The 24,103-nt window shown below is 40.7% G+C and overlaps 1 protein-coding gene across 5 annotated transcripts; it reads right to left on the reverse strand.

Moving 5' to 3' along the window:
* Positions 1-7,621: 7,621 nt before the first annotated feature.
* Positions 7,622-24,099, reverse strand: ZNF655 (zinc finger protein 655). Of its 5 annotated transcripts, none has more exons than XM_081132011.1 (5): positions 23,978-24,077; positions 22,933-23,092; positions 21,722-21,807; positions 21,219-21,345; positions 19,381-20,214 (listed from the first exon to the last, which is right to left on the reverse strand). In XM_081132011.1, exons 2-5 carry the CDS (start codon positions 23,066-23,068, stop codon positions 20,018-20,020), a joined length of 546 nt encoding a protein of 181 aa, XP_080988137.1. In that variant the 5' UTR covers positions 23,069-23,092; positions 23,978-24,077; the 3' UTR covers positions 19,381-20,017. The 5 variants fall into 5 exon arrangements, with proteins under 5 accessions (XP_080988135.1, XP_080988136.1, XP_080988137.1 ...); XM_081132012.1 differs by lacking the exon at positions 23,978-24,077 and adding an exon at positions 23,761-23,906; XM_081132009.1 differs by lacking the exons at positions 19,381-20,214; positions 21,219-21,345; positions 21,722-21,807 and adding exons at positions 7,622-13,683; positions 14,623-14,727 and having other exon boundaries at positions 23,978-24,099.
* Between the last annotated feature and the right edge of the window lie 4 nt (positions 24,100-24,103).

Raw genomic sequence — 24,103 nt, forward strand, 5'->3', positions numbered from 1 at the left:
ATTATCCTCACAAATTACTTACTAATGGCAAAAAGAAAACATATCTTTACATAGGATAGATCTTAAACAAGTTAAAAAACAGCACTACTTAAGGTGGAATGATTGACATCATGTGCTTCTGGAGGTGATGCAGAATGAAGAGATATTCTTGCCAAAAATGTTTAATCAATCCTCTAAAAAGCTTGTTCCAGTTTAGAGGAGATACAGAGGTTCAGGAGGAACCACCACCATAGGAAAACAGAAATCAATTTTGTGGAAAATTACGAAGGATAACTGTTCTTGACTTCTCCAAAAGTCGATGTCATTAAAAAAAAAAGATGAAAGAACCATTCTAGATTAAAAGAAACTAAAGAGACACAAAATTAAATGCAATATGTGACCTTTGATTTTATTCTGACTTGAAATAAAGTAGCTATAAAGCACATTCTTGGGGCAGCTGGGAAAAACATAAATATAGACTACACTTTAGGTGGTATCATGGAATTATATTCTTTTTCTTAGGTATGTTAATAGTATTGTTATTATGTAGGAGAGTAACCATATCCTTAGAAGCATGCCATAGTATGAAGGTTACATCCAAGCTTACTTTCAAATGATTCAAAAAAATGGTAGATGATAGATAGATGATAGATAGATAGATAGATAGATAGATGATAGATAGATAGATAGATAGATAGATAGATAGATAGATAGATAGATAGATGATAGATAAAAAGCAATTATGGAAGAATGTTAATAGTTCATCTAAGTGGAGGATATATAGGGTATTATAATACTATTCTTTCAACTTTTCTGTATATTGAAATCTTTCAGATAAAAAGTTGGAAAAAATAAAGAGAACTTTTCTAAGAATTTCAACACAGCTGGAACCTAAATTCAGGTTTATAATTCAGCCATTCAATATAAGAGTTTTCTCTAGTGACAGATACAACGTTAGGTGCACACAGTCCCTGCCCCCATGGAGCTTGCAATCTGCACAGAAAACAGGCAACTGAATAAATCTTCTTTTTTAAAGTGGTCATTGTAACTCAGTTGGTTGAGCATAATCCCATACACCAAAGGGTTGCTGCTTTGATTCCCAGTCACGACACATGAAGGCATGCAGGAGGCAGCTGATCAATGTTTCTCTTTCTCTCTTCCTCTCTTTCTCAAAAATCAATAAAAGTATTTTTTTAACAAACAAATAAAATAAAAGTGTGATCAGTGCACAAAGGAACGATAGCATGTGATAGGAATTTGCAGAGCAACAATTTAGTTCGCTGACTGCCAAGAACGCACCATTTAAACAGAATCTTATTCCCAAAAGGGACTGCACTGTACAGAGGTTTTCACTCGCTCTACAGCAAGAAATACTGTACATGCAAGTGCACCCACACAGGACAAGTCTCATCTCTGTGTTTTTTTTGGGTTGTTTTTAAATATATCTTTATTGATTTCAGAGAGAGGAAAGGAGAGGGAGACAGACAGAAACATCAATGATGAGTGTCATTGATCGGCTGCAGCCAGCAACCCGGGCATGTGCCCTGACCAGGAATCGAACCCCGATCGCCTGGATCCTAGGTCGACACTCAACCGCTGAGCCACGCCCGGCCGGGCTCACCTTTGTTATGTGCAATGCACACAGATGGTTTTTATTCCATTCTAGCCCTCCTTTTTTCTTTTACCCTTAGTGCTGGTTGCAACTCATTACAATAAATTAACTTTTTAGCCCACTACTGTCTTTTTTCCTACTGTTGAAAAATACTGTGTTCAAGGAACCAAGGGATTTCAAAATAACTGGGAGGAATGACCACAAGAGGGCTGGAGAAGTCAGTGGACAGAACTAGGGTGTGAAGGGTCTTGTAGGAATTCATCCTGAGAGCTGTGAGAGGCCTTTAATGGGATTAAAGCAGTCACATTTGGGTGCTAGGCTAAAATTCGTCTCCCTCCTCCTATATAGCCCCTTTGTTCCAAAACTCCAACCTCTTTAGACAGAGCATAAGAGACACCTCTTACCCAGGTGGGTGCAAGGCTATATCTGAGTTACACCTAGGGACTGCCAGGCCAGCCCCTCCTAGGACTGGACATTTTAGAATGTGTGTACAAGTTTAAGTTATAGCCTCCTCTGGAAGCATTTTCATATTTTCCCAGGCCATGGAAGAGGAAACTGCCTGCTGGAAAAGGGGGTGGAGTGCCCATGAACTGGTGTTAGAGTCTCTAGGGTTCTGACTTCCCCCAGCCTCTGTGCTTCCCTAGTCCAGACCTCTAAATCTGCCCTCGGTCCTTGGTGCTAGAGCCCAGAGTTGCCCAAACTGGAGTTTCACTGCGTAACAGAATTAGGAAATACGCAGGCCCCTGCCCCTGTGAGTCCCAGCTTATTGCCCTCAGGGAATCCACCCAGTGCAATGGCCCCCTCCCACTGCTCCTTCCTTCTAGCCTGGAACACCCTCTCTCCTTCCACATTGGTCTCGGGTGCTCTCTATACTCCCAGTCCAGCCCTCTTGCAAGCCCTCAATGACTTAGCCACCAGATCCTATGTAGTCTTTGTGTCCTCTCAGCACCTGTGAAGCCTTGTTATCTTCTATTGTAGAGATTCTCATTACACATTAAAATTATCTGGGAACTTACAAAATCCCAATTTCTAGGCTATACCCCATAGCAAATACATAGAATCTGAGAGATTGGGGCCCAGTGATTACAGAGAATTCCTGCTCTGTTATGTCTTGTTGCAGCTAGGAGCCATGCAATGACTTAGACATTCCAGAGGATGTGCCTTTTACTTGGCCCACCGCCGGAAATTTGACAGCCTGCTGGACATATTCAAGAATGTCATTCCTATGGCTTCTAGGCCCTGTTCCATATCACCTCCTCCATGAAGCTGAAAGTGATCTTTCTCCTATAACTCCTGAAATACTTCTCATCTTTACAAGTCATATGGCACTTCACTCATTCACATTCATTCAGTATATTTTACTGAGCACCAACAACATGCCACATACAGTTCCAGGCTCTGAGATACATCAGTGAACAAAACGAACAAAAATCCCACCCTCTAAATCTTTCATTTTAGTAAGGAAGATGGATAAATGATGTCAATTACATACTATATTAGAAGGTGATAAAAGTGCTATAGAGGAAAAAAGCAAGGAACAAGGATTACAGTGCCAGGGGGAGTGAGTGGGCAGAAGGATTGCAATTTTAAATACTATTGTCAAAGAAAGACTAAGAAAAAGACATGTAAGGAAAGACTTGGAGTAGGTAAGGGTATCTGGGAAGAAGTATTACACACAAAAGAAACAGCAGTGCAAAGGCCCTGGATGTTCAAGGAGGCAAGTGTAACTGGAACAGAATGAGCAAGGGGGAGAGTAGTAAGAAATGAGGTCAGAGAAATTGAAAGAGGATCAGCGAACATAGGACTCTGTGGGCCACTCTAAGAGGTTTGCCTTCACTGAATGAGACTGGAAGAACCCTGGAGGGTTCTAACCAGAGGAAAACAAAATCTCACATTTCAACAGGATCACACTGGTTGCTATGTTGGGCACAAGCTGTAGGGAGGCAACAGCAGAGGGATGACAACCAGTCAGGAGGCTATTGTAATAAGCCCTGTGAGAGAGATGATGGTGACTTGGACTGATATAGTGGCAGAGGAGCTAGTAAAAAATACTTGGATTCTGGCAAAATGTTGATGGTCTCAACAGGATTACTGACTAATGGATATGGAGAAACAAAGGTTTCCCTCTGGGTTGAGGAGCTAGAAGGGTGATGCTTCTATCTACTGAGATGGGGGTATTTGTAAACCAGCTTCAGCACCTCAATAATCTAGAAAGACATTTCCATGTTGCTCTCATACCAGTCCCAAACCTGCCCCTCCTACTGGTGTATGCGTAGTTGGTAAAATATTCTTTTTTTTTTTAATATGACTTTATTGATTTCAGAGTGAGAAAGGGAGAGAGAGAGAGAGAGAGAGAGAGAGGGAGGGAAACATCAATGAGAGAGAATCATCAATCCCCTGCCTCCTGCAGGGCCCCTACTGGGGATAAAGCCCACAACCCGAGCATGTGCCCTGACCAGGAATTGAACCTTGATCTCCTGGATCATAGGTCGATGCCCAACTGCTGAGCCACGCCAGCTGGGCTGGTATAATATTCTTGTAACTCTCCTGTAACTTTAACATTTTTCAAAATAAAAAAGGGGAGGGGCAACAATGATCAAGGACTCCCTTCTCTGATCCACATCCACTCAGTAAACAGTACTGCTGCTTCTACCTATAATATACTTCTTTTGTCCCTGCCTTCCTATTATCTCTTTTAATGTCCTAAAGTCAGATCCTAAGTTCTCCTCACCTCCCTAAACAAATCAGATGCTCTATCTTGATAGACAACACTCAGCTGTTAAAAGCTAACATACCTCAGTATCTCTGCCAAACAAAATCTAAACCCTTTGGCCTGGCATTCATTTTCCACAATCTTACTCCACTCTGCCTTTACAGTCTCATCCCCTATCATATCTTCTCTATGCTCCAGTTAATATGAACTAATGTCTCCTGAACATTTATCCCCAGGCATTTCCTTCTCCTCTCAACCTTCTCCCTCCACCTGGAAAAGCCTCCCTTTCAACCTCAAAATCCTATTCATCCTTCAAGACCCAGCTCAGATGCAGCCTCCTTTGTGAAATTTACCCAACTCCAGCCCCCAGCTGGAAGTGGTGTCTTTCCTACAGTCCCTGAGTCTCTCACGGCATTTGAGATGTGTGGGGTCTGGATAAGCAGAGAATGTAGGAAACAACAATGCATTTGAATAAAAGGACACAAGTGTACAACAGTGGGTAGCACAAAGTGTCCTCTGTGCTATGTTGTGTAGACACACCACTCCTTCTGGGTCTGTCTTAGGAAACACTGAGGTAAGACTTTTAAGTTGGGTAGAGGCCACTGTAGAGGACTCCGTGCCAGCTTATGCAGTATGGACTCAAAATATGAATGAGTACTTCAGGAAGGTGAATATGGGCACTTGGCCTCTAAGACTAGCAGCAAGGAACCTGTGGCAAGGGCCTATTCTACCCTCTATCATCTAAAACCTGACTCCTTTCTTTTCCTTTTTTAAATCCTCACCCAAGGGCATTTTCTCTATCGATTTCTAGAGAGAGTGGAAGGAAGAGAGGTGGGGGGAGAGAGAGAAACATCGATGTGAGAGAGGAACATCAACTGGTTGCTTCCCGCATGTGCTCAGACCAGGACCGGGAACCTGCAACCCAGGTACATGCCCTTGACAGGGAATCAAGCCCGGGACCCTTCGGTCTGCAGGCTGACACACTAATCACTGAGCCAAACCGGCCAGGGCCTGACTCCTTTCTTACTCCAAATTCTTCCAAGGCCAAACTCATGACTTTCTAAGGCTTCCTGGGCTCACACCAAGTTCACAGGCATCTCCTCCTGTGAACTTCTACATTGTTTATTGTCCTATAGCCTCTCATAGCTAGCTATTCCAACTCAACTCTAAGCTCATGGGTGGGTAGGGGTTAGGTTTTCTTTCAACTTAGTTTCAATGCCTCATAAATAACAATTCGATAAATACTTGTTGAATAAAATATTAGCCTGAAAACACCATTAGAAGGCTATATGTGTGAAAGAAAATCTCCCCAAACATAAGCCATCTCAAAGTCCATGATGTGCACTATCTAAGCCTTTGTACCCTAATTAAATAATCAAGTCCACTTTTTTTTAATAGCCAGACATATATGCCAGATAATAGTGAGATGGGAGATTTAAATTAAAATGTGGACACTTATAGTTTAACTTCATTTTCCATCAGCAGGTGGCTGGCTTGTCTACTGTACTCCATAGGCAGGCACCCTCTTGCAATTTATACCTTGAGTGGAAAATGTATCTTCCCTAATGGTGAAAGAGAGCTTGGGTAGAATGAGGGAGGAGTCCACTCTTTTCCTGGTACTTGGGGTATGGGACATACTTTGCTGGGTCCATTCATTTATTTATCCACATGACATTTCACTGAGCTTCTCCAAGGACCAAGCAAGTTAGCAGGTGCTGGAATGATAGCTCAAGACTTAGTGCTATGATAGTGCTCCTGCAGGTTTGTTCAACACAGAGAGGAGACATTAGTTACAGGCTTTATTTACATGCAGTAGAGCATTAGGTAATTAAAAACAAAAACAAAACAGCAGTCTTGCATCAGGACAATTCTAAGTGTAAGGTTAATCGTATCCACCTGATCTGAGGCTGTGGTTAGGACAAACAAACAAAGTCAGGCTAGCTCCTCACCCTTGCTCTTTCAAGGCTCCTGCTCAGGGAATGTAAATAGGGGCTCTGGGGACATCTGCTCAGGCAGCTTCTTCAAGGGCTGGGTCCAATCCCCAGTGCTGCTCCAAGGCCAAGATCTTCTCTAAAAATTCTTCAGAACACGACACAGTCACTTCAGGAAAGGGTGGGAGGAGAGGTCAGATATAGGGAAAACAGTACGTGAAGCTTTTCCAGGAGAGACTCCCAGCCCAGGAGGCGTTAGAAGCTTCATTCCCTCTCCAGGGCGGCTGGGCAGGGACCCAGCAGGTTCCTGCGGCCCCACGCCAATTTAATGGGAGTCCCCGCTCCCTCTCACCCCCAGCCCACTGCCGTAGTCCAGCTTGCGATGGGGCACCCCAGTCTCCTCCCGGTGCCCCGGCCGCCGATCCCCTACTCACTTGTACAGCTAGACCCATTAGCTCCTCAGTGTTGGCGACGTCGGCCTCCGGGGGGAAGACTGGAAACTCGGAGTCCTCGGCGTGCACTTCTGGGTCCCATCTAGGCAGCTTGGAGGCCTAATCTCCATTGCAGGTTCTCTAAGGACCGCTGGGGAGCTGAGTCCAGAACGGCGTGGGGTAGGGACCTCCTTCGGTGTCTGTCCTTCCCCCAGTAAGGTTTGTAGGAGGATGGAACAGATTTCTCCATTTGCCCTGTATCCTAAGTGGACCGAGAATCTAAATTGGTGGTTTCCTTCTTCTTCATCCCCTCTAACCCTGTGTGCACCCCATTTGCCTCCTCCGCTGGACTCCTGCCTTGTTTTACCAACCATCACATCTCAGAATCTCCTTCAAAACCACAGGTCAAGTTGACCTGCTGGGCCCAAATTCAGGTTATCTACGCCCTCAGTCCACCCTGTCCTCCTTTCCCTTTGTCGCTTCAACCAAGCCCCTCCCGGTTTTGCCTGGAGTATAAAAAGTAGGAGGAACATATTGGTACCAATATCAGTATGAAGAAGAAAAGCCTTAGAGAGGTCAAGATCCAAAGACTCTACTGCACCTGCAGTACAAATTTGTAAGAGGCACATTTGATATATTGAAGCAGGAAAAGGGGTAAAGGAAATGAGTTATGATAAGGGTAGATTCCTGCTAAACTCAGAAATAACAGCTACCAGTTGTAGAGCATTTAAACTGACATTATCTTATTAATCCTAACAACAATCCCATGAAGTTGGTACTTTTTACTATCTTACATGCCAGAAGCTGCAGTTAGTAAGCAATGAGAGGCAGCATTTTAACCCTGGTCTGTTCAAATCAGAACCTGGTGTCTAACTGCACCCAGGAAGTACAATGAAGAAAGACTGGATGGAGATTTGTAGTATGAGCGGCCGCAGAAAAAAAAAAGACAAGACACTTGTAATTATGCCCAAGTTGTAAATTTATAAACATGAATGAAATACAAATACAAGAGGTTAACCATTTTCTAAAAGTGAAGAGAATAGGATGCATCAACAAAATAAAAAATTCCAGCATTATTCTCTTGTTGATTTGTACAGGGCACCATCTGATTTCTGATTGAAATCACTCTTACAGTCTTGGATTAAATAATGGTTTCTTCATGCACTCATATTTTGAAAATGTGAATTCATATGATACAAATTTTAGAAGAGACCTATGTCAGTTTGCTGACACCAACAGGGAGTGCCCACCAGGAGAAAGTTCCTACCACAGCCCAGGATGCCTGATGTTTTCTCTAGTCATATTTAAGTTCTACAAACCCAGGGCATCCCACCCTGCACAATGCTAGTCCTGGACTGTTAAATGCTTGCTCATTAACTCCCACTCTCGATTTTACCTCTCTTCTATATAAATAGCTGTCTTCTATTTTTACTGGTTTTTATATTAGTATTTATATTAACAAGTTTTTGGCACTTACTATATGACCAGTACCTTTTACATTACCTCTTTAATTTTCATGCTGTTAACCATGTTGTATAAACAAGAAAACTAAAGAGGCTAAGTAAAATTTCCAAAGTCACACAGCTAGTAAACAGCAAAATCTAAACATACGTGTCTAATTCCAAAGCTAATGCTTTGACAACTAGTCTGTCTTTGCTCAGTGGATGGTTTCATTCGATTAGGTTAACTGAACATCATAGTGTCTGGCAATTGTATTACTGAATGAAGGGATTGATAAAGTTACAATTCTAGTTGTGGGAATCCCATTATGCTTTGCTGAGATGACACCCCAGGAGTCTCTTTTAAACTTTGTTCTTTAACTTCATCAGTTACCCTCATACTATTTCTTAGGGTGAGGCATTTCTCCATAAAGTTCATATATTACCCTGAAAATGCCATACTCTCATTTGAAGGCCTTCTAACATGCTCTCTAGCATGAAATACTCTCCTTGCTCCTCTTCCAGCATACCCCATCTCTCTCCAGTCTACCTCTATCCAGATACTCTTTTGCTCAAGCCAGAACCTAGGGATCAAACTTGGTTTTCCCAATACCTGTTTTGCTCCACTGCTGTAACATAACCAGAAGTGATAGTAAATCTTGGTAAGAATACATGTCCATCAGCAATTTCTAGTTAGCAAAAATTAACAGCACAGCCCTGGCCAATTAAGCTCAATGGTAAGAGCACCGGCTCAGGGACTGGGGGGGTCCAGGGTTCGATTCTGGCTAAGGGCATGTACCTTAGTTGCAGGTTTGATCCCTGGCTCCAGTTGGGTGTATGCAGGAGGCAACCGACTGATGTCTCTCCTCTCTCTCATATCTATGTTTCTCTCTCCCCCCCCTTCCACTCTCTCTGAAAAGCAATGGAAAAAATATCCCCAGGTGAGGGTTTAAAAAAAAAAAAATTAACAGCACATTTGGACATTGAAAAATGTAAATGTAAATCTAGTGATGGGAGTGGAGGTGGCTTGGCAGGAGAAAGGAACTTGGGAGCTTTGATTTGTGACCTGTCACTGTCAAAACTGTCCAAGCCTGTTTCAAGGTGGGAGGGAGGTGTGTCTCTGACTAGCTCCCAAAAGAGAATGGGATATTTTCTCCAAGTATCCCAGAGAGCTCTGGGAGCATTCAGGATCAGTTGCAAACTGATAACAGCAAGTCAATGGGGTGTAACAGGGAATGAAGAGCGAGCGATCAAAGAAAATTTCTCTGGTTGGTGTATAATACCAACTTCATGATGATGGAAAGTTTTGGAGCCAAACACACCTGACTTTGAACTTGCTGTGTAACCCTAACAAGTCCTTTAATTCTCTATACTTTAGTTCTTCTGTAAAATGAAGCTAGTTCCCTTGCAGAGTTGTGAGGATTAAGTCTGAATATACAAGTACACGCATGTACATGTAGGTGGGTGGACAGATAGAAGACAGATAAAACTAGGTGTCCCTCAACTATTAGATTTCTTCTCTTCCTTCTCCAACATCAAGACTAAAAAAACTAAGAACACAAATTCATATTATAGTGAACCAATTAAATATCAGCAAGTTTAAAGTGGCAAGTTACTTGCCCTCAAGGATAACTGGCTTCTCATTTTTTTAATGTTTTTTTCTTTTTTAAAGCATATTCTCCTAGTTCAACTGAAACCTCAATTTACTCATATTTTATGTACTGACAACATCCCAATAGAATAACCCTTTAAATCCTAAACATTCAGACTTTATTCCTCAAGAGTTCTGTGAAAGAGCAAGTATCTGTACACAGGGGAATGATCTACTATTGTTATAAAGCAGGTTTCTGGAGGAACTGAGTTGCAGCCAGAAAGGTGATTCTAAGATTTCCAAATACTTTCAGCTAAGGCTTTCAGATTTTACTTGAAACAGATTCTCAGAGTATCAAACATACCTTTACTCAAGTGGAGGTAAAAAGCACATTCCTAAACCAAATGCATACATGTGATGTTTATATATCCTGCTATTTAGGGATTACTTAGTCCTCTGTTTCATAATCACCAAAGGTGACTATTAGTCTCTATACATAAGAGTATACACATTCATTGACAGAAAAAAAACATGCATTTTCATTTGATTTTACATTTAGATCCCTACCTTGCCCTGATTAGATCCTATGCTTGCTGATGGCTAAGAGGTAAAATAACTGGTATAACTATCCTAGAGGTTAGCCATAAAATGCTTATATAAAGCAAGCAATACATTTTTATATATTTGTTGAGGATCCTTCTTGAATATTATAACATCTGAACTATGAAGGCCTCAATTGCTGGAATGACTAGAATTTAAAATAACATCTTATTCACAAAATATTATGGAGCTTAAGATGGAAAAATATAATAAAATGCTTTGACATCATCTAAAGAACCATAAACTGTTGCTAAGTGTTATGATGGTGACCCTGAACTCTGGAGTCAACATCTGTGATCACTTTTATCAATCATGTTCTTTTATATGGCCTGTAGACTCTAGTAAAATACCAAAAATGCGACAATGAATGAATACATAATTATACACAATGCCACACTTCAAATACTGTCCTAGATTGATGAGGGGAGATTGGGGGTGGAAATCCAAATAAATAAAGAAACAATCGTAATGGTTAAAATTTTTCCAGGAACAGAACTGCCAACTCTCTTGAAATACTCCAATAATATCTTTGTTGGAAGGCTGAGCTCTCTGCCTTATGAAGCTCTCTGATCTTTTAGTATATATTCTTTATGTTTTGCCCTATCAAAAGCAGACCCAAGCATTTTGCCTGGCCTTCAATGGAAGTATATAAAGTATTTCTAAACTTAAACATGCAGAGTAGACGCTGAATGAATGTAGCTACACCACTAGAAGTCTTTTTGGCTCCTTGATGTCCTTATCATCTCTTTTAGTGGGCTGTGGATGCAAATAAGGCAGCAAAGAACTTGGGCATCGCTTGAAAATGTTTAGCTGCCTTTCACAAACTCAGGGGAGACAGAATTCTTCATACTCATGGGTGAACAAGATGTGGAAATCCAATTCTTTTAAAGGAAGATGCTTCACTTTAGGAAAGAAGACACCACAACAGCAACATCAAGTAGTGATGGCATACCTGCTGGTGAAAACCTTAAAACTAGGAAACCATCATTTGAAGGCGCTTAAGAGAATGGAGAAATCAACAGGAATCCAAGTGTTGTGGCTGGAAACAAATAGGAATTAGGGTTCCCAGAAAAGAGCAGGCCTAACAGTCTGTTTTGGAGAAAACTTGGGCTGAGAACAGCAGAGAAAGCTAAGAGCTACTTTCCAGATGCTAAAATGTTTTAACATTGGTGTAATAACAGTATCTTAGGGAAGCTGTGAACAATAAGTACCAATTTCAGGAAAAATAAAAATGTTTATAAGCCATATTAAAATAAAAATAGCTTAAATGAATTCCATAAATAAAGTATACATAGTTACTTACAACACCTATTATATTAAAGAATGCCATGAGAAAACAGCACTGCATTCACCATGTTACTCCTCAGGCTAGATTCTTCTGCAATGAAAAAGATTGGGACTATATATTAACGATTTCATATGCAAATAATCGACAATTTTCTCTCCAATATTTTGATGTTGACTAAAGCAGTAAATTTTTTCCATTTGAGTTATATCAGATTCTGGTCTGGTGTAGATATTCTGATGATGAAAAAGACTTGAACTCCTATACTCAATGGCTTCTCTTGGGTATGTATTCTTTGATGCAGAATGAGAACTGAAATATGACTGAATCTTCACACACACATTTATTACATTCACAGGCTTTCTGCATGGAATAAATTTGATGCTGTACAAGGTAGCTTCTTTGACTGAAGGCTTCTTCACATTCCTTACAGTGATGGGATTTTATTCCTGTATGACTTCTCCAATGATGACTAAGGTATGAACATAACATGAAGCATTTACCACATTCAATATATTTGTAGGTTTTCTCATTGGTTTGGGTTTGCAGGCATCAATTAAGAGTTTAACACTAACTAATAGCTTTCCTACATTCATCACATTCAGAGGGTTTCTCTCTGGTGTGGATTCTCCGATGCTGAATAAAGGTTGAGCTGACTGAAGGTTTTTACCACATTCAGTACACACAATTTCTCCCTGGTGTGAACCCTCAGATGTTGAATGAGGCCTGAACCTGACTAAATATCTTCCCATGTTCATTACATTCATAAGGTTTCTCTTTGGTATGAATTCTTTGATGCTGAACAAGTTGTGTTCTCTGAATGAGATTCTTTTCCCATGCATCACAATCAAAGGCTTCTTCTCTGGAGAGGACTTCTCCTTGCAGAACAAGATCTGAGCTACGATTAAAACTTTCCTCATAATCATTATACTCAGAGGATTTCTCTTTCCTGTGAATTTTGTGATGCTGAATAAGGCATGAGGTTTGACTGAAAGCTTTTCCACACTCATTACATTCATGTGGTTTCTCTCCTGTGTGAATTCTTTGATGCTGAATAAGATGGGAATTCAATCTGAAGTCTTTTCCACATTCATTACACGTATAGGGCTTTTCTCTGAGACGAACTGCTTGATGTTTAGTAAAGGTCATCCCACACTCATTGTATTCATATGCTTTCTCTTCACAGTGAACCTTCTGATGTTCAGCAAGGTATGAGGTATGATAGAAGTCACTGCCACATACAGTACACTTACAGGGCATGTCTCTATGAATTCTCTGATGTTGAGTAAGGTGTACACTACGACTAAATACTCTTTCACAATTGCTACACTTATAAGATTTTGTTCTAGTGTGAATCCTCTTATGCTTCATTATGCCTGAGCTCTGACTAGAGGACTTATCAGATAATTCACATGACTTACCAGATGCTTCACATTTATAGGGTTTTTCTCTTGTATGTATTCTTTTATGTCGACTTAGACTTGAGCTCTGACTGAAAGATTTTTCACATTCTTTACATTTGTAGGGTTTCTCTCTAGTATGAATTCTTTGATGTCTAGAAAGGGCTGAGCTCTGATGGAAGACTTTCTCACATGCATCACATTTATAGGATTTCTCAGTGGTGGGAATGCTCTCACACTTACTAAGGTGGGAAAGATCCATTAAGCTTTCTTTATATTCACTACTCTGAAAATCCTGTGTTAGATTTACTTGTTCATGTTTCTCAGCAGCTGAATTCTGGTTGAGGCTAATGTCATACTTATCAATGTCATCAATGTTCTGTATTCTAAGATCTCTCTGGTCTGTATCAAGGGTAGATTCCAGAGTGAAACTTTTTTCAGGTTCATTACATTCATTGTTCTTCTCACTGGTGAAAGTTTTCTTGCTGATTGTTATTTGCCTAAACTCTCTCTCCAGGAACAGAAATTTCCTTAGGATTTCCTGAAGCCTTTCTAATCTGTCCTCAGGTTTATACACTTCTCTAGTCTCAGGAACTTGGGTGACATCCTTTTTGAGTCTTCCTACTCTCATTTTGCATGAATGTACTTCTGACATTTTCTGCTTAGGAATCAACAGCTTGTTCTCTTCTCTGGTTTCTCCATCTGATTCAATATATAAATAGAAAATGCAAATGTAATCTGTACCCTATGCTTAGAAAAAGAAAAGTCAGAGAGGAGAAAACTAAATAGTATCTATCAGTATAAAAAAAGCTTATTTACTCTGAAACACAGGCACAAAATCTCAACACCAGATATAAGGGTATGAATAGGAACAGTGAGGTAGAATCTAAATCATTCAGGGTGTGGTAGAAACAGAAGGTACTTTCAGCAGAGTAAGAAGACAAACAATTAAGGTGTTTCAAGGAGAAAATATGGAAATAGTTCAAAAGAATTATAGATAAGCAATTTGAATAGGGACCTAGTATAACTTGTGGACGATAAGGGACAAAATAAATGCAGAGAGTTCATTAAAACTGAAGGGAAGCCCTGGCAGGTGTGGCTCATGCACCAAAAGGCTACAGGTTCCATTCCTGGTCAGGGCACATGCCCAGGTTTCAGGCTTGATCCCCTGGAAGAGGTATGCAGGAGGCAGCTGATCAATGTTTTGCTCTCACATTGATGTTTCTCTCTCCTTCTCCCTTCCTTTTTCTCTAAAAATCAATTTTTTAAAAAACGCCCAGCTGGTGTGGCTCAGTGGCTGAGCATTGGCCCATGAACCAAGAAGTCACTGGTTCGATACTCAGTAAGGGCACATGCTCGAGTTGCAGGCCTGATCCCCAGTAGGGGAGCATGCACGAGGCAGCCCATCAATGTCTCTCTCTCATTGATGTTTCTATCTCTCTATCCCTCTCCCTTCTTCTCTCTTTAAAATCAATAAAAATATATTTTTAAAAAATCAATTAAAAAAAAAAAACTAAAGGGAAAAGGAAAGCGTTCTGCATTCTGGAATATAGACAGAGCTCTTCATTCTGATTGCCAAAGCAGCTACAACTTGGCTCAACAACAGGACAAACTCCATCGGATTAATTCTGCCTTACTCACCTGAGCAGTCATCTCTTAAGACTTCTCTATTCTTAGTTTCCAGATCAAAGACCTGTAGATCTTGTTCCAGCTGAGAGATCCCATCAGGCTTGGAAATTGGAAATCCTGCTCATAGAGAAGGAAATGGGATGTGGCAATTTATCCCCAGATACCATACTAGCCACTTTTTCTCTTAACTAATGGTTAATGGAGAAAGTAAATTCTTACAAAACATTAGGAAGGCCTGGAGAGTGAGAGTGGCAAAGATCCTCTATAAGGATCTCCTATTTGTGCTCTATAAAGAGGTGTGCTAAGGAGTGTTAAGGAGCAACTTTATGACTTTTGGGAGCAATAGTATTTATTTAAATATTACTCAAATAAGGGAATTTGTGCATGGGATAATTTCACAGAAATTATCATTATCACTCCTTACCTGCTGCCTCTAGATCAATCTTGTGTTAGACCTGGTCTACAGTATTAGACCTGGTCAAAATTGAGGTCATCAAAATATAACCTTGCTGGAATGGAGAAAGGTGAATATTCAAGCACCTGTTGCATGGTGAGATGAACTGTAGCAACAGAATCAGTGAAGACTGAATATTCCTAGGACCAATCTCAAGAAACAATTCATTTCAATTCAAACGAGGAAACAAAGAAAAATATGACACATCCTCACCCATTACGAGTTTACACTCTTATTTACTCAACAAACATTTATGGGGTACCCCCTATATGCAAAGAATGTAGGGGATAAAGGGCTCAAGCAGATAAGGTCCATTCCCTCAAGGACCTTACACTCTTAACTGCAGAGACAGATATAAACAACTAACTATAATATATAGTGAGGAAAGTGCAATACAAGTGCATCTTCACATAAAATACTCTTTCTCTGGCTTGCATAATGGACTGCTAGGATCTAATCTCTTTTAAAGTGAAAGTAAGAGGCAATCTACTTCTGAAGGGGCAGAACTATTATAGTATCAAAGGGGCCTTTTTTATACATGTTCAGCCCAGAAAGCTTCTAGCAGCACACATACAAGGTCTTAGCTCAAGCCTCTCATCTCCACAAGCCTTTCTCTTCACTTACTGAATGTCTAGAAAATTTATTATTTGTTCCCCTTATTCTGACATGTCACTATATAATGGAATTTATATTTTTTAATTGGTTTCAGGTATCATCATCCCTACTAATTTATAAATTACTTGAAGGCAGGGACCATGTATCTTGTTTCTTGGACTTCTTTTGATTCATTTACTTAAGAGCTACTCACTGAGTGCCAATTTTGTGCCCAAGTGTCAACATATAACAAATAACCAATATTTTTAAAACATTGGGCTTGGAAAATATGATCAGCCAACAGTTGCCCTCTTGGGATTCCATGTGAGAGCTTAAGAGCAGAGAGGTCAGAACAGATATAAAAAAGACCTTTATTTACTGTGTTTCTGAATTCCTGCTGGGCATTAATAGAGTCCTTTTGGACACGTGTTTAGTTAAGGCTCTCTGTGTCAAATGAAAAAGTTTGCAAGTTAAAAAACCAAAAATGTTAAAAGCGTGGCATGAAGCAGCAACTATTCTGCCCAGAATTCCGATAACATAATTTGCAACTTTTAATTTTAAGATACTTATTAAGGTGTTTCTAAGTATTTGATAACTGAAATTTTGGTTATTTATATCTACACTTAAGTCATATATGCACAACATAAAAGATCATCTAGATGTGGAATGAGGGGTTTGATTTTGGACTTGTGTTTAAGGCGACACAGAAAGGTAAAAGAGAAAATGCTTAGCAGGCAGTTAGAAATACAAGACTGAAGTTCAAAAGAGAGCAGAGTTCAAGATATAGTCACCTGTATCATCAAAATATTAAGGTATAGTTTACTAAGCAGGTGGTAGGTACAAAGTACTATACCAAGAGCTATACAAGCTTTAACTCGCTTAATACTCACCATACCTTTATGAGGTAGTCACCATTATTGTGCCCATTTTACAAATAGGAAAACTAAGATTCAAAGAGGTTAATTAACTTGCCCAAGGACATAAGTGGTTAAGCTAGGGCACAAACCATCTTATTTCGGGACCTGGCTTTTAAATAATCTACTAGTTAAAAAAAATGATTGTGAATGAAATCCACCCCTTCCTCCAAAATATGTATAGAAAGAGGAGAGAAGACCAATATATTAATAATGGAATAAAAGGTAAACATAATAAAAAGAACAGAGAAATAGTGATTGGAGAGCCAGGATCCAACAGATTTGGAGTCATAAATGTTTTAATTAAAAGGGATGGAAGAGATCACTAGTGTCAAAGAAATGAAAATCTCTTTATAATAAAATCCAAACCCTAGGCACAGTCAGAGCAATATTCAATTTGAGGAAATTCCACTATAAAGAAATAATTTGAACACTCTCCTAAAATGAATGTTCGAATTAAAAAAATCTGGTCTATAGCTCATATCACTTGTCTTTTTCAAACAAACATTTGATTAACTACTATGAGCTAGGTACTTACAAACATAATCTAATTTAATCCTTGGCACAAACCAGAAAGGGAGACATTATTTTTCATTTTTATAGATGAAGAAAATGAGTGTCAGTTTAAATATTTGCTCAATGTCACCCAGCCGGGCATGCCTCAGCAGTTGAGTGTCAACCTAGGATCCAGGCGATCAGGGTTCGATTCCCAGTCAGGGCACATGCCCAGGTTGCGGGCTGCAGCCGATCAATGACTCTCTCATCATTGATGTTTCTCTCTCTCTCGCTCCCTCTCCCTTTCTCTCTCTGAAATCAATAAAGATATATTTAAAAAAATAAACAAATAAATATTTGCTCAATGTATCACAGCTGATAACTGGAATCCAAGTTTAATTCCACAGTTTATATTCTTTCTACTCTACCACAGTAAGGGTCACAGAAAGCATTACGACAGGTTTATTGCCATTGGTCTAAATGCCTTTTCCTGCCCTGGCTGGGTAGCTCTGTCAATTAGAGCGTGGTCCTGATATGCCAAGGTTGCGAGTTTGATCTCTGGTCAGGGCACATACAAGATGCAACCAATGAATGCATAAATAAGTGGAACAACAAATCAATGTTTCTCTTTTTTTCTCTCTCCTTCTCTAAAATCAATAAAAATATATAAATAAATAAATGCCTTTTCCTAAGTTTAAGTCAAAATTCTGTGCTTTCAAAATAAGCCTTTGCTTAAAATTTTTTCCTAGCTCAAGCCTCTTATCTAAAATTACTTATTTTTTATTAAAACCTTTTAATTTTTAAAATTTAAACCTTGACTATTTTCTAATTAGATGTATTTTTACTTAATATGGTTTTTAAAAATATACCTCAGTATTCAAAGGTGAAGGGATACAGCAAAAATATTAAAAATAAATATAAATATACCTGTACCAGAGCTGTACTAGATTTAGCCATTTGGAAGCTTCATGCCTTTCTTCCTGGTCCTTAACCAATACACAAAATCTCTCCTTAGCAATCCTGTTCTTGTGTATATACTTATTAGAATGGAATATATTCCTAGACAATTTTACTTCTTCTTGAATGTGTCCTTTCTGCTCCCAAACTATGCAACCTTATGCCTATCTGTTCAATTTATCATAGCCATTTTTAACTGTCATCAGAGTACAGAGCCATGAAAATAAAAAAATACCCTATGTGGTTTGGCCAATTGTTCTAAGGCACAAAATAGTGAAAAAGAGCATGGGTTTGAGAGTCAGATTTGAGTCCTAAGCCTAGCTCTGACCCTGTATGAATCACTTAACTTCTCTGAACCTCAGTTTTCTCAGGTATAAAATAGAGTAATACCAGCTCACAGGGTTACTGTAAGGAATATATATATAGTACCTAAGAACATATTGGTTGCTCAAGAAATAGTAAATAGCTGCGGCAGTAAAAGACATTCTATACAAAATCATTTTTGTCCTCAGGACATTAACTTCAAAAAGTTAGGGTACCCCTAACATTAAGGGTACCCCCTAACATCCTGGTTTACCAACTCACTTATCATCAACTAGAATTTTGATAAACATGTTTCTAATGTTGTCATCTAATCAGGCACCTGCCATTCTGCCCCATTTGCAATGCAATCCAGGCGTCTTTCCCAGTCCTAATCTCCAGTACTTAATCTTAATTTTAAGCACTAAGTCACAGATAACTACCCTTTGGGTATGATCCTCCCTTTGGGTAATTCATATACACTGTCAATAGAATATGCTTCTTTTTAGATTTGGTAATAAAAGTTATAGCTTTTTACCAACTTTTTCACTCTTTTACTCAGCTGTTCATACTCTGTATATTTACTACAATATAGTCAAACCACTTAACCAAAGGACCAAAGTTCTGATGTCTGTGACAAACACAACACAGAGCTACTGCCATGGGGAAAAAGATATGAACTGGAAAGTAGGGCTGCTAAATCAAGGGCTAAATTATATAAATCCTTATTTTATAACATCAACAGTAAGCTAATTAAGTGTATAACTTTAAAATTCACATGGAGTTTGCTGAACCCACAAATATGAAAGGTCTTTCCAAGTACCATAGAAAATAATTACTAAGGAGATGCTCCTGACTTTGTTATAAAAGCAAATTGAGTAGAAGGATTTCTTGTAGGCATTTGTGCCCAGTGTGTGTAAGTGTGTATGCATGTCCTGTGTGTGTGTGAAGAAATGAGAGGAAATGGAATGAAATTCAGTTGAATAGCATGCTGTGCTATTAGGCTGATTAAGCTGCTAAGAAGTTTTTTTTACTCCAAAAAGTAGACAGGTCAACTGTTGGAAATTATGTAATTATTAGATAAAATTTACAGTATCTTACAATTACACATCACTTTACAGTATACAAAGTTGTTAAATATACATTCAATTTGATGCCCTGAAATAATGAAATTGAACTCTTTTGCCCTCCCACTTCCCCTCCACCAAGGACAGAGGTAAGGAACACTTAATCAAAAAAGGTCATGTAAATGCATCAATCTGTTTAGCAACAAAGAATAAAGGGGACAAAGGCAGGACCTTGGAGGCAGCCACAGGGACTTAAAGAATGAAGACTAGAATGTTAAATATGAGGAAAGCCCAGGGGTCACAGGAGAGTTAGGCATCAGAAGGGGCAGATCCTGTTCACTACAGAAAAGGAGGGGTGCACAGCAAACGTTCCACATTCTAAAATAACATGAAAAGATCATAACTGAAGAGCTGGAGTTGAACTTTGTGGTTTCTCAGAACACAAGCAGATGACCACCAACCATGGCTTCTGAATGAATTCAAAATTCAGGATACAAAATGCATCTGGTTGCAACGGAGGGCTTCTTTGGCCCTTTAGAAATTTAACAAAGGTCTTTTGAGGAGCTGCAATTTTACATAGTGGTGGCATCCTGGGATCATCTATTCCATCAATCAAGTGTAATATCTTATAATCGTGGAAAAGGAGTTTCCGAGCAGGGACGAGCAATATCGATGGGAAGCCGATACCTGGGCCATCTCTTGGAGATTCCTGCTGAAAGAACTGCAAGTGTTTCTCCAGAGAAAGCACTTGCCTGGGTATGACTCAGGGCCGGGCAGGAATTCACACTATGAATCCGGGAGGTGGGAAGACGGAGAAGTATGCCTACAAAGATCAAAGAGCCAGGAATGGAAAACACGCTAAAACCTTCCCAGTGGGCAGGCTGCCTCCCCACAGACAAGAAGACCTCTTTAATCCTGAGTGTAATCAAGGAGACAAAGCAACAACTCTGGATGCCACCAGCATAGGCAAAGCAGAGAGAGAGAGAGAGAGAGAGAGAGAGAGAGAGAGAGAGAGAGAGGAAAAACTGTGATTAAATACACACATAAATAAAGAGAACAAAAGCAGAGACAGGCAAAAAAAAAAAAGAGGAAAAGGAGCAATGCTCATATCAAGGGGGCTGCGAGCAACTCCCACTGATGCTTCTCCACAGCACTACAGGTTGCCTAATCTCAGCTGCCTATTGTACCACCCAAATGACAAAGGAGAGCTTGGTTTTAAATCTAAAACTTCTGCTGCTTGGAATGAGGTTACTTAGGATTACCATCTGGGTGACTCACTGAAATGTACTCACAGTGAATCATGCCTTTAAATGAAGTCTCTCAAATTCTGCCTGCTTGGAGATGAATTTAGGGATCTTAAGAGGTGAGAGATTACTCAAGAAGAAGGATTTAAGCCTATCTTTTAAAAAGGCATTTCTTCTTCCAAAGAATATGGGAAATTCAGATACAGGGGCACTGAATTAACCAGGGAGGAAAGTGTCTGGTTGTGGGGTTGGGAGGTCCTAGAGTCCCTCTCATTAAAAAAAAAAAAAAAAAAAAAGATAGGGAAGGTGAGAACTTAGGCAAAGCACAGCAAGTTTCCCTTTTCTAACAAGGAACAGATACTCCATAAAAGCAGGAACCATTAACTCAGGATAAGGAATAGAATGTACTGTCTTGAAACCCCCAAAGGAAAACCACTCCCAGAGGAGATGACCTTAAAGATAGAGGATTCAGAGGTTCTAAGACCTAGAATCTGAGCCAAACTTTACCTTCTCAGAGACCTCACATCTACTCAGTAAAGAAATCCCAATAGGTCAACTGAATGAATAAAAAGACAGTCCTTACCCAGTGAGACCACGTTCCCATAATTCTCTAACATCACTTCTCTGTAGAGATCCCTCTGAACAGGGTCCAGGCATCCCCATTCCTCTCGAGTAAGGTGCACAGTCACATCCTCGAATGTCACAAACTCCTGAAATAACACAGCCTGGCTGCTCTCAAGAATGAGGCCACTACAGCATCATGGCCAGAATGAAGGAGATGATACAGTCCCCAGTGTGTTGGGGAGGAGAACAGATTAGAATCTAGGGAATAAGTTCCATAACCCTTTAACATCTAACAAGCGCCCATCAAAACACTAGGGATAAAAAAGAAACAGTGTTTGCTGGTGGTGTTGGGAAGATGGGGAGGTGGTTTGTGTGAAGTCCAGGTCTCTGAAGAGGATCAGTGCCGAAACTGGAGTCTGCTACTGAAAAAAATTCTAGGCAAGGTTTATGGATGGGGTGAGGAAAGGGCCACACTCAATCAGCAGCAACAGTCCCTGAGGAAAAAAAGGTTCCTCAGCTCACCTGGTACCTGGCTGTCAGGAGTGCAGCTGCCTGGTCTCCTGGGCTTCCCTCGTGGGGAAGAGCAGGCACCTGAGGAACAGGTGGAGCTAAGGGAGGAGAAAGGAGCCAAGAGTGAGAGCAGCCCTTCCCCAGGGCTCCCTTACAGAAGAGAGTCAGTAGGACCCTTTTTCCCATCAACATTCTAGTAAAACCAATGGACATTTATCAGGTACCGAGTGTCTAATCTGCTTCTTCTAGGCACCTGCATGCCCTACTTACAAATGTTTAGACCCATGATACAGGATTTTAAGCATGATACCTGTTTTGCAGATGGGCAAAGCAAAGCATAAGAACTTGCAGTGACTTGTAAAGGGCCATGGTTACCTAGCAGACTTCTGACCTTTTCCCAAACAGTTCTATAAACATCACTAAGCCTTTCTCTTGTGAATGGGCACTGTCTCTGCAACCAGTGTGTAAGATGCCTAAGAATAAGGAATGACAATCTGTTTCCTCACAATCCTTTCCACACTCCTGCAATACCCCACAGCACTCTACATACTGTGGCACTTAATCAGTGTTGCTGACACACAAGTTATTTCACAGCAGTTGGCCACAACTATTCTAAAGATAAGATTCTTACAAAACAAAGGAAGTATAAGACAGATCTATCTATACAATACATAAAAATGTTATTGTATAGTCAATATGAGACATCTATACATTCATACAGGCATTGTGCTCAACTAAGGAATTAAATGGGTGCTTTCTTGACCAAAATTAAATTAGTCACAAACACTGGAGTTTCAACAGAGTGGCAGGTGGCAAAGCATGAAAGGTCAACAAGGAGGGAAGACACTAAGTGAAGGGAAGAGGCGGAGGGATAGGCCCTAAACCTAAGAGGAAATGAAGCCAGGCAAGGATTGTGAGATGCAGCAAAAATAGCATATCTTAGAAATTATTGTGGATGTGGTAACTTGGATGAAGCAAAGGTTGTATAAACAAAAAACAGCTGGAGCAGAGTGAGTGACTACCACTCTGCCTATTAAGGAAAGATGGACTGTCCTTAACAGAGGGGCCCAGACCAGGACTGAACTAAGTCACATGTGCCCCTCCCTTCCAGGCCTCTCTCTGGGGATCATCTTCTTATTGAAGTCCCTGGCCTCTCTCATACCAGGCCCAGAAGCCCCTCTACACTCCCATTTTCCTGGATGTAAGTGCTCTCTCTGCCTTACCCCCAGTGAGTGCCTGTTCCATGTCTGTGTCCTGCAGGAACTGAGGCTCTGGGGACAGACCTTCAGAGTGGGTCTCCAAAGACTGAAATTGGACCCTTGGTGATCCTGCTGCTTCCTGGATCGATATTTCCTCCATCTCTGTTGTGGACAATGACCATCACTGTGGGGTGAGATTAGGAGAAATTATTGTAGTAAGTTAAAACAGCCTGTAATTTCATATCCACAGGACTTAGCAAAGTACCTTATACACTGTAGATACTCAATAAAAGTAGTTGATAATGATTAAGCACCTAAATTAAACAGAATTTGTGGTATTTAAAAAATATATATCAAGAAAGGACAATTTAATATAGTAAAGATTTCTGTGGAAAGTTTAAAACATTTGAGATTTACAAATTTCTTTTAAGGCTCAAGTCTGTACCCAAAGAACTATGCTAGTTATGATTACTCATTATTTTTTTAAGAGCAGGCCGCTTAGGAATTACTTGGTAAACACTGTGACAGCCCACTTTCAATTACTAAATGGTCCTGACTAATAACGAAATCCCACTTTTGTCATCAGACCCTTCTCTAACTCAGACTAGGCAGCCAGGCCTCGTCCCACAATCCTGACAGTAACTCAGGGAAGAGCAGTGATTCAAACAGGTTTGACTAGTGTCCTTCAAACCCAAGGACGCGACACGGGTTCTGTCTCCCTTCCGCAACCCTCAGGGCCCTCGCGTCGGGTCTTCTGGAGGCCTCTCCCGGCGCTGCCCTCCTCCCACTTCCCTGTTAGGCGAAAACACGGTTCCAAAAGGGCGAGGCAAGCCACCGACACCCAGCTCACACCAAGGCACGGTCGCCGGGTCCTGACAACCGGGTCCTCAGTCCGCCGGGCAAACCCGGACTGAGGAGAAACAGGCCCTCGCACCACCAGCCCCGCGCGTTCCCTGGAACAGAAACCGCCGTCGGCCGGACCCGGCGCCTGCGCCTCCCCCTCCTCCCCGGGAGGCAAACACAAGGGGCCGTCCCCACCGCGACACCAGAACGGCTTCCGGGGGCTCACCAGAGCGCAGCGGCGGGCCAGGCTGCCGTCCCGTAGCAGACACCTCTGCTCGCGAGGCCACCCCTGCCTTTTGGGGGTCGCTCTACGCCGTTTGGAGGGCGGTGCTTCTCGGTGGCACTTCCGGGG

This window comes from Miniopterus schreibersii (assembly GCF_964146895.1).
Source record: "Miniopterus schreibersii genome assembly, chromosome: 3".
NCBI lineage: Eukaryota > Metazoa > Chordata > Mammalia > Chiroptera > Miniopteridae > Miniopterus > Miniopterus schreibersii.

Coding starts and splice junctions, on each gene's coding strand:
- ZNF655 (XM_081132009.1), bottom strand. CDS start 23,068: ATGGAGGAAATATCGATCCAGGAAGCAGCAGGATCACCAAGGGTCCAA. Junction 14,728..22,932: donor GGAACAGGCACTCACTGGGG/GTAAGGCAGAGA, acceptor CTCTATGAGCAG/GATTTCCAATTTCCAAGCCT. Junction 13,684..14,622: donor CTTAAGAGATGACTGCTCAG/GTGAGTAAGGCA, acceptor ATATTGAATCAG/ATGGAGAAACCAGAGAAGAG.